The sequence below is a fragment of the Corvus hawaiiensis genome, chromosome 19 (genome assembly GCF_020740725.1).
Source record: "Corvus hawaiiensis isolate bCorHaw1 chromosome 19, bCorHaw1.pri.cur, whole genome shotgun sequence".
In the NCBI taxonomy this organism is placed as follows: domain Eukaryota; kingdom Metazoa; phylum Chordata; class Aves; order Passeriformes; family Corvidae; genus Corvus; species Corvus hawaiiensis.
The window spans coordinates 253,765-262,989 of record NC_063231.1 but is presented as its reverse complement, the minus strand read 5'-3'; the positions used below and the strand labels follow the sequence as shown (position 1 = coordinate 262,989).

Sequence of the window (9,225 nt, the reverse complement as noted above, 5' to 3'; positions counted from 1 at the left end):
AGCTACAACGTAACCAGGTTTTAAAGCTTTGTCCTCGCGCCGGTGGGCCCAATGCGGTAACCGGCCCTGAGCAGCACCCGCCGCCTCTTTCACGGGGCGGGGCCGCCGCTTCTCTGTCCCACCGCCCGCGGCGGAGCCGCGTCTGGCCCCGGGAGAGCGGCGGGGGCGGGGCCGGCGGGAGGCACGGGCCCTGCCCCCGATGCACGGCTCGGCTCGGCTCGGCCCCGCTCCGCTCGGCTCTGCACGGCTCGGCTCCACTCGGTTCGGCCCCGCCCCACCCCGCGGGCGGTCACTGCGGCGCAGTCGCGGCGCCGCCATCGCGGGCAGATGCAGGCGATCAAGTGTGTGGTGGTGGGCGACGGGTGAGTGCGGGAGGGGCCGCCCCGGCCGCGCCCCGGCCCCCGCAGCCCCGCACCAAACGGGCCCGGCGGCGCCGAGGGAAGGAGGGAGGGCTGGCCCGGGCCTGCGTCCCGGGAGAGCTGCTCCGCCGGCGGGAGGCCCTGCGTCAGGCGGCGAGGCTCGGTCCGGCCTGGATTGACGAGGGCGTGGCTCGGGTGGGGCTGGGCCGGGGGCGGCGGGAGCGGGGCCGGCGGGAGACTGGGGCCTTGCCGCGGCCCGCGCAACCCTGCCCTGCTCCTTTCATAGTTCATGAACTTGGGTGCTGCCTGGGTAGCAAACAGGCTTCTCTTGGGTTTTACATCTGCCTCCTTGTTGTTTTATTTAGGTGCCGGTATTTCGCTATTTTTCACTGTACGTGCTTGATTCATGACAGAGTCCTCCCGAAAATCTTGATGTTTGCAGGTTTCGTATGTCCTTTTGTTGATCCGAGGAGAAATGCATTGCTCTTTCTGATTTCACCATGTGCTCCTTGTCACCCTTTTTGCTTTTTTCTTTAGGCTCTTCCTAAATGCCTTTTTCTGGGAACACATCTGCCTGCAAGATGCAGGCATGCACTAGATTTATGCTGCTTTGTAACTTTCCTAGCTCATCGTGCGTATTTTTCTTCACAATTCCAGTTTACTTTTCTGATCACATCAGCAAGAACAGAGCTGAGGTACTCAGACCTAAATGTGAACTGGTCTTAGGCAGGGACTAGACTTCCCCTTTCTCGTGTGTGCCACCCCCTCAAATACATGTTTGTGGTGAGGCCTTCCAGGTTCCAGCCTGTGTGGGGGCTAAAGAAGGGAGTAGGAGAAAGCCAGCCACCCAAACAACACAGCCTTATTGCAGCGGGGAGAGGAATGACTGGGAGCAGAGGATGTTGGAAAGGGAGTTCAGCTGAAGGTTTGCTGTCTTGTGTTTTGCCTTAAGACCAAGTCAACAGTGCAGACTAAATGAAGTTGGAAACACATAGATACACAGTTTTTGTGAATTACAAGCTTCCCTGTTTGGTGGGAGAGAGAAGTCAGTTCAGGAGGAAAGTTGGACGAGTCAGCAGACAGAACTTCTCTCTTCTCAGACCGAGGGGACCTAATCCAGAGGAGAAGTTGTAATAGTGGTCCGTCGTCTCTGTGCTTTCTGTCATCCTGGTGTGTGCAGGAGACTGTCGACTCTGTTCCTCTCGTCTGACGTCTTTTCTTACGTCAGTCTGGTTGCAGAATTGGGTAGGGGATACCCAACTCTGCTAGCTATTCAGCTTCACCCAGGCACCTCACAGCCAGCTTTCCCTGGCATTGGCACTCACGATCTTTTTCTGGAAGGTTGTCTGCAGTTCACAACTTTCTCGATGGTAAAGAGGTTGCTCACACTGCTGGTACTCCTCCATTCTTACAGCGAAGCTTTCCATTAGGAAATCTGCAGGACTGGTTAAAGTCTGTATGCTTACGCTATTGCCAGCCAGGCCTGGCCTGGCCCTTGCCAGCTGCCACTGCTGGGCTGACCAGTCCTGCCAACCTCCAACAAAGCCCTGAGCTGGTATTTTCATCCTTCTTCGCTAATCTTTTTCCAAACCTTCAGTGGTCAGTTTTAAAGTCCAGTATTGTTTATGGATACTTATTTTTTTCCCCTTTGTATTTATTGATAGTGAATTCCTATCTGAGGAGCTTGCAGAATTCTGCATTGTTGTGTGTTTTTTAACCTCACTGTTTTTCCATTTTGCTGAATTACTATGCATCTGTTGAGCCTAGCACACAACCCTAATTTATTGCCTCTCTTGGTTCATGAAACAACTATATTTTGACTGATGTCTTGCTGAGGGCTGAATGGGTAGGGAAAAGGAGTGGGAGAGAGTAGGGTCAGGAAGTGCTCGGGCAAGGTGCACCTTTTGAGTTCAGGCCGTGTCTGTGACAACTAGGGAGTTCTAGCCTGCAACAGGTTTGTTTTCTCACACGGTAACTTTTTATCTAACCTTGTGTTTTCCGTGGGGGAAGGGTGAGTTTTACTGCCTTAATGCTCCGTGCTGTACCCTTCTTTATGCTTGTCACTCTTACCCTCTGCAGAGCTGTAGGGAAGACCTGCTTGCTGATCAGTTACACCACAAATGCCTTTCCTGGAGAATACATTCCCACCGTGTAAGTAATGGCCTTGGGCTTCAGTTGCTTTTTGATTCGTATGCACGTGTGTGTAAAAGTTGGGTTTGTATGTGAGGAGGTGGCTGTTGCAAATCAGACTATGAACTTCACAGGTGAGGATGATGCTGTGGCTTTGTGTGTGAGGAAGGCATATTGTCCCCACTGGAACTGTGCTGCAATATCCTTTCCTGATTCACTGCCCCTTTGAATTCCGTATAGAGATTTGAAGGTCACCACAAAATTGTCACTGATGGGGACTCCTCCTTGGCAGGTTCGATAATTATTCTGCCAATGTGATGGTAGATGGAAAGCCAGTGAACCTGGGCCTCTGGGATACAGCAGGGCAAGAAGACTATGACCGACTGCGGCCACTTTCCTACCCACAAACGGTGAGTGCTGGGCTTGGACTGGCTTGTGACTGCTCCCTCTCAGAGACAGGGAGGCATCCAAGGACAGGCATGCTTCTTCCCTTTGAGGAAAGTCTGAGTTCTTGCAGCTGCACCCATAATTCGGTTGTTTAAGAAGTATCACATCTGATTTTTCCTAAGAGATTGTCCTTTTCTAGTCCCTGCTTTGTAATGGTCTTTGAAGAGTTATGGGTGCCCCAGGGAGGCTCAAGTAAAAGGAATGCTGTAGGGCTGCTGTGCAAGTGTAGCCAGTTCCATATTCCCATTCTCTCTCAGCAGGACAGATCCCCGGCTGCACTAGGAGTGTTTCTGGGTGTAGCAGTTCCTAAGCAGCTGTGCTGCTGGTGAAACCCTTAGCGCTGTTAAGATGTTTGAGGCCTCAGGCTCTTAACATGCAGAGCCCAGCACTGTGGAAAAAGATGTAATCATACACTCAAGGTCTATTCCTTCCCTCTCTGAATTAGTTTAACACTCTTAATGGGGAAGAATTTCTTAAAGCCACAGCAGTCCTTGCTTGTGGAAGGAGGTTGTCCTTTCTCAGGCTCCCTCTGCAGCCTCCCTCCACTGTCTCTAGCTTTTTCTTTCTGCACAGCTGACCCTCTTGTTTCTGCACAGGATGTTTTCTTGATCTGCTTCTCCCTTGTGAGTCCAGCCTCCTTTGAGAATGTCAGAGCTAAGGTAAAGTATTCTCCTCCTAGGTGAAACAGTAGAAGGGAAGAACTAGTGACACTCCCTGCCCCACCCAGCACCACACCCTACAAGCCCAAAACTTCAAGCAGTAATGTTTTGGTGAGGGAAAATCATAGTCTGCAGGTTTTAAGCAGGGCCTACTTTTTATTCATGACTTCTTTGGCTAAGTTACTGCCTTTCTGAATCTGTGTTTTAAGATAAGGGATGTCTTAGAAGCTAAAATAGAGTTAAGGGCAGCGCTGTGTGCAGAGCTAGCTGGCAATGTCTGTCATGATTCTTTGTCTCGGTGCCTTCATTATTACATCTGCACTAGTCTCTTTTTGCAGAGCATATTAGAACTGTAGGCAGCAGTATCCTGTTCAGGTGTTGCCACCATGTCAGTAGTAAACCTCTCGTTGCCAGTAGTAGGAATGCATCCTCATGGTTATGGCCACTCATGTAACTACTTTTCTTATCATGCCTCTCTGTTTCAGTGGTACCCTGAGGTCCGACACCATTGCCCAAATACACCTATTATCCTGGTGGGCACCAAGCTGGACTTGAGGGATGATAAGGACACCATTGAAAGGTTACGTGATAAGAAACTGGCCCCCATCACCTACCCCCAAGGCTTGGCCATGGCTCGGGAGATCGGTGAGTCTCATGAGCAGATGTCGGTGGCACTGAACTTTGTGAGGGGGTGAGGGACAGCGTATGGTGGTAGAACTGGAGTGGTTGAGCTGGAGCTCTCTTTCCCCAGGGTCGGTAAAGTACCTCGAATGCTCTGCCCTGACACAGCGGGGCTTGAAGACGGTGTTTGATGAAGCCATCCGGGCTGTGCTCTGCCCACCGCCTGTGAAGAAGCCTGGCAAAAAGTGTACCATGTTTTGAGGGCTGTGGCCTAGGTGTTGGCTCAGCATGCTGTCATCCTCTGACAGATTGCATATTAAGCTGGGTGTTTCTGAAGGGGGCTGGGATGTGTAGGGCCCTTCATCATGTACGAAGTCAGTGTTTTTTAAATGTCTCTTTGATTTAACGTCAGTGTTGATGTGAAGGGGCAGTGGGGGCAGGAGACCAGCTGGGGACTATACAGCCCCCAGGGGAGGTACAACGGGGAAGGCAAGGTAGCTCCTTCGGGCAACAGGCTGTTTTGGCTCTCCTGAACTCCAAGTGGAAGGGGCTGAGACATCCATCCTGTTCTGGAAACACCTGTTTTCAACCTGCAGGTGAAACAGGTGGTGAAGATCCTGGTGGGAGCGGGGAGGGAGCTGATTTCAATGGTGCTGAAAGACAAGAATAGCTGGGAGGGTGGTAGAGTCTCCTTGCCCAGCCTGCTGTGGCTAACAGTTAACAAACTGGTGCTCTAGCAGAATGTTCCTGAGACTGTTAAAGAAATCATAACCAGCCCTGGAAGGGGTCAACGTAAATGAGAAGCTGAAAAACTAATCATTAGGTGCTTTATTGGGTACTAGCCAAACTCTGTGAGTGAAACAGCTCTGTGCAATCAATGCATTTGCCTTTTTGTGTGCACACCCTAGGACAGCATGGTGCTGCTCCCCCCCATTAGTCTTTAGCAGGGCCTCCCCCCAAAATCCAGTCTCTGCAGAGCAGGGCTGGGGTTGTTGCCTCTATTTTTTTTTTTCTACTAAAGACAGCAAAGGAAGCAATGAGGAGTCTGCTAACTTCTTTCCCTTCCCACTGAAAATACAGACAGACTCTGTGGATTTGGATGGAACAGGGAGAGCTTCTGAAGGGTTGTGGGGGGGGAACAGGGTTGGAAGAGAGGTCCAATTTCTAATCATCATGTAGAGTGACAAGATAAAACCTTATTTGGTGCAATAAACATTCTCCATGAAGGCGTATGTGAGCTTTATTATATAGCAGCCTTGCAAAGCTGATTTTCTGCCTCACCTCTAATACAGTCTTCAGCCCTGCTGCCCCTCCAGCAAGAGGTCTGTGTCATTGTTTACAATCCATTGTTTACTATCCAGTTTACATCTATGCAGTACTCATATGTAAACTGAGGCCAGGTGTGAAATGCAGGTGTCATCTTAGGAGACAAGAAAGCCTCCGTCGATCATCAGTGAGCTGCCAGTTGTCATAGCACTCTTGTCACTCAGCAGGAAGAGAATGCTGTTCACCACATCATCCACCTCTGCAATCAAACACAGAGAACATCTGATGGCCACCTCAAATTGTACCAGAAAAACAAGCACCTAAAAAGGTCTGCCTTTGACCTCTACAGGTAATTAGAGCAGGAAAGTGTTTCTGCCTTCAAACTGTGCTTGATGAAGTGTCCAGGACAGTGTGGCTGAAAGCTGGACATCAAAGTGTCCTTGTGATCAAATGATGCTTAGGTCACAGCAAACACCCAGTCAGGTTTATGAGCAATAGGCTAAGTTCATTTCACTTGTCCCAAGATGAGGAGGCTGTAGAAGCAAGGAGGAGGGTTGATTCTCACCCTGTCCTGATCAAATACTTCAGGAGTTCAGCCAAAATGCACTCAGCAGAGCTGCCACTTGGCCCAAAAATCAGCAAAGTACTTCTGGCTCTGATGTCAGTGAGAAGGAAGGCTTGGAGAAAACACAAGAGCACAGCCTGGGAGCAGACCTACATCACTGACCTGCGAACTTTCCCAGGGGAATCCGATTAATCATGGCAGCAGATTTCTGAGGATCACTCCAGTTAATTCTCCCCATGTCAGTCATAACCACAGTGGGGTTCACAGTGTTCACCCTAATCTGGGACCAGGAGGAACAAACAAGCTAACCCAGCTGCTGTGGTTGTGCTCAGGTTCAGCTTTCACACTTTTTTCTCACAGACTCCTACCTTGTGGGGTCCCAGTTCCATTGCCATTACTTTGCTCAGCATATCCAAAGCACTTTTTGTGGAACCTTTAAGAGAAGGGAAGAACAGGAGGTATTTAACTACATAGCACCTGGTCTGGAACACGCGGGTATTCCACTACCCAGAACTGGCAGCGGGCAGCTTGGTGACTATGGGTCTTCAGCTGATCAAAACTGAGAGAGGCACTGCTAAAGCTGCACACACTTACAGTAAACAGCATGATCCCTCAGTGCACGCTTTGATGCCTGGCTGGAGACATTCACAATAGCCCCTGCCACCTGCTGTGCAATCATCTGTTGAGCAACTATCTGGGAGGGGGTAGGAGAGAAAAAAAAAGAGGAATGTCAGAATCCTAAAAAGAGAAATCATTACTTCACTCCACAGGACTCTCACTGGGCTAGTATGGTAGACCAAAGAACAAAAACGTCTGGAGGAAGCAAGTCCTCACTGCCTCCTGCTTACAAGAGAGTCAAAGCAAGAGCCCGTGAAGGGGCTGTACATGTAGGTTGTCGGGTTGACTTTGGACTGCAGTCCTTTCAGCCCCGACAGTGGACACATATCCCTGCTATGTACAACAATTTAGTCACTGCTTTTCATGGAGGCAGCTGCAGCAACTGTTCTTCCTCACCTGGGAAACATGAAGCACAGCCCCAAAATTCACATCAAGAGACCTACAAATAAATCAAATTTAAGTTACAGAGTGGTTGTAGCCCAGCCCAGAGAACTGTTTTGGGAGGCAGCAAAGGACAAGTGCTGCTGGTCTCTTGGAAACACTGGTGATAGTCTAGGACATGGACAGAAATGCAAAGTGTAGGAGGAGCCAGAATGGTCAGGTGTGAATGCAATGCACTTTCCATTGGCTGCAAGCCTGTCAGCGTGTGGGGAGGTGCAGGCATCAGGCACATTTCGAACAGGACTCTGCTCTTACACAGCCTAATGGAATTCCTGTGTCAAAGTTTAAACAGAGCCCTGGGTGTGAGCCAGGGCAGATGACTCTTAGGTCAAGCAAACCCTTCACATAGATTTATACAGCAAAGCTGCTGTAATAGAGGCAGCATTTCTTCTGTTTGCTACATTGTGCTTGCTTAGTCAGGCTTCCGCCTGCCACTTCTGCTGATTGATCTTAGTAGAATCTATACATTTTATGTTCTAGTCACAAACCTTTATTATAGATTCTCAACAGCCATTTTCAACATAGGGACACAGCATGACCCAGTTTCTCAGAAGGACGTGGACTCAACATAGGCTGTATCCTAAAGCATACTCACAACAAAACTACAGAGCTTTTCAGAGAAAAAAGATGTCATGTTATTGTAGTTAGCAAATTTAATTTCCCACCGTTACTGGTTTTTGCTTCCTTACCTGGCTTTGTTGTCCCTATTTCTGAATTGTCTTAGCAACAACTACCTTTCAATTTAACCAAGCTGGAACTAGACTGGAAGCTCTGAGCTTGATGAGCAGCAAAGGCACTCTCCTCCCGTGCCAGTGGGATGGTGGGTGCAGCCCACCATTCTGGAGGTGACACTGTAGGTTCTGGCTACTTACAAATGGATGTAAGAGCCAGTGCTTGGTTTCCTTTTGCTGTTTAAGGAGTGAAAGGTGATGTTATAAAAAATGAAAAGACAGTAAAGAAAAAGGACATACGCAGTAACAAATCGACCAACACGGGGCATTGCTAAAAGTGTGCATGTCAGCCTGTCTGGTGTCTGTGCATCAGCTGCTGTCTTTGTTCTTTCCAGCTACTTCCCCTCTAATAACACCCTTTTCTGGAAAGCTCTGCCGCCGTTTTTGACGTTCACAGCTTTGGGACGCCGTGGCGGGCATACTCGGCCCCAGAGCTTCCCGTGGAGCTGCGGTCACGTGCGGGAGCCGCCTGGGAGGCCGGGGCCGAACACTCACCGCTGCAGGGCCGACCGCGTCACCTCCAGGAACGGCTGCAGCTCCGCCACCGCCGCGTTGTTAACCAGCAGCTCGAACGGCCCCGCCGCGCCCACCGCCGCCTCCACAGCCTCCCAGTCAGCCAAGTCCAGGCAAAGGGTCTCGATGCCCGGGCACTGCGGCGAGGGCGGCCGCCGTGGGCGGGAAGCCGCGAGGGAGCCCGGGGGCCCGGTGCGGGGTTATTGGGGCGGGGGAGGGGGGCAGGAGGAGGGGGTCCGGTACCTCCCGCGTGAGGCTCTCCAAGTCCGCCGCCGTTCGGCTCAGCGCGGTCACGCGGGCCCCGGCCCTGCTCAGCGCCACGGCCACGGCGCGACCGATCCCTGGGGGGAGACGGCGTCAGACTCGCCCCGGCCCGACCCCCGCCCCCGGCCCTCCGCCCGCGGTAACCTTTGCCGGCCCCAGTCACCAGGGCCCTCCGACCGCGGAAGCTGAGATACGACTCCATGGCTCGGCTGGACTGTGGCCGGGGCGGAGTCCGGGGGCGGGGCGACCCGACAGGGCGGGAGAGCAGCGCGATCTTTCCTCGCCTCCGGGGCCGGACGCTGCCCGTCGTGCAGGGAACGCAGCACGAAGCCCTCTCCAGGCGCATCCAGCAAGACGCACACAGAGGTGAAGTTTCTTGGCTCTCACTCTTGACAGGACTAGCTTTGAGCGACCACAGAAACCCAGGCTGATGAAAAAGACCTGCCAGCTCTGCCCCCTCGAAGTTGCTGATGAAGATGACAGCTAAAATCCTCATTATCTCAATTCTTTGAGTATACTTTGTTAATCAGCATCTGCAAGGACTCTTCTCATTCTTATCTGTTCTCCACATCCCAGTCATCGAGCTTACTTGCTTTTTGGCCCTTGGCGTC

At 51.5% G+C, this 9,225-nt stretch overlaps 2 protein-coding genes across 5 annotated transcripts; one reads left to right on the top strand and one right to left on the bottom strand.

Moving 5' to 3' along the window:
- Positions 1-199: 199 nt before the first annotated feature.
- RAC3 (Rac family small GTPase 3) lies at positions 200-5,442 on the top strand. 3 transcript variants are annotated; one of them, XM_048323757.1, is made up of 7 exons: positions 281-362; positions 725-801; positions 2,439-2,510; positions 2,782-2,899; positions 3,533-3,595; positions 4,081-4,240; positions 4,347-5,442. In XM_048323757.1, exons 4-7 carry the CDS (start codon positions 2,807-2,809, stop codon positions 4,475-4,477), a joined length of 447 nt encoding a protein of 148 aa, XP_048179714.1. In that variant the 5' UTR covers positions 281-362; positions 725-801; positions 2,439-2,510; positions 2,782-2,806; the 3' UTR covers positions 4,478-5,442. The 3 variants fall into 3 exon arrangements, with proteins under 3 accessions (XP_048179716.1, XP_048179713.1, XP_048179714.1); XM_048323759.1 differs by lacking the exon at positions 725-801 and having other exon boundaries at positions 200-362; XM_048323756.1 differs by lacking the exon at positions 725-801 and having other exon boundaries at positions 256-341.
- On the bottom strand, positions 5,439-9,223 carry DCXR (dicarbonyl and L-xylulose reductase). 2 transcript variants are annotated; one of them, XM_048323753.1, is made up of 8 exons: positions 8,759-9,223; positions 8,594-8,691; positions 8,333-8,487; positions 7,062-7,104; positions 6,642-6,741; positions 6,416-6,480; positions 6,210-6,327; positions 5,439-5,741 (listed from the first exon to the last, which is right to left on the bottom strand). In XM_048323753.1, exons 1-8 carry the CDS (start codon positions 9,108-9,110, stop codon positions 5,638-5,640), a joined length of 1,035 nt encoding a protein of 344 aa, XP_048179710.1. In that variant the 5' UTR covers positions 9,111-9,223; the 3' UTR covers positions 5,439-5,637. The 2 variants fall into 2 exon arrangements, with proteins under 2 accessions (XP_048179710.1, XP_048179711.1); XM_048323754.1 differs by lacking the exon at positions 6,210-6,327 and having other exon boundaries at positions 5,598-5,741.
- Positions 9,224-9,225: the final 2 nt, after the last annotated feature.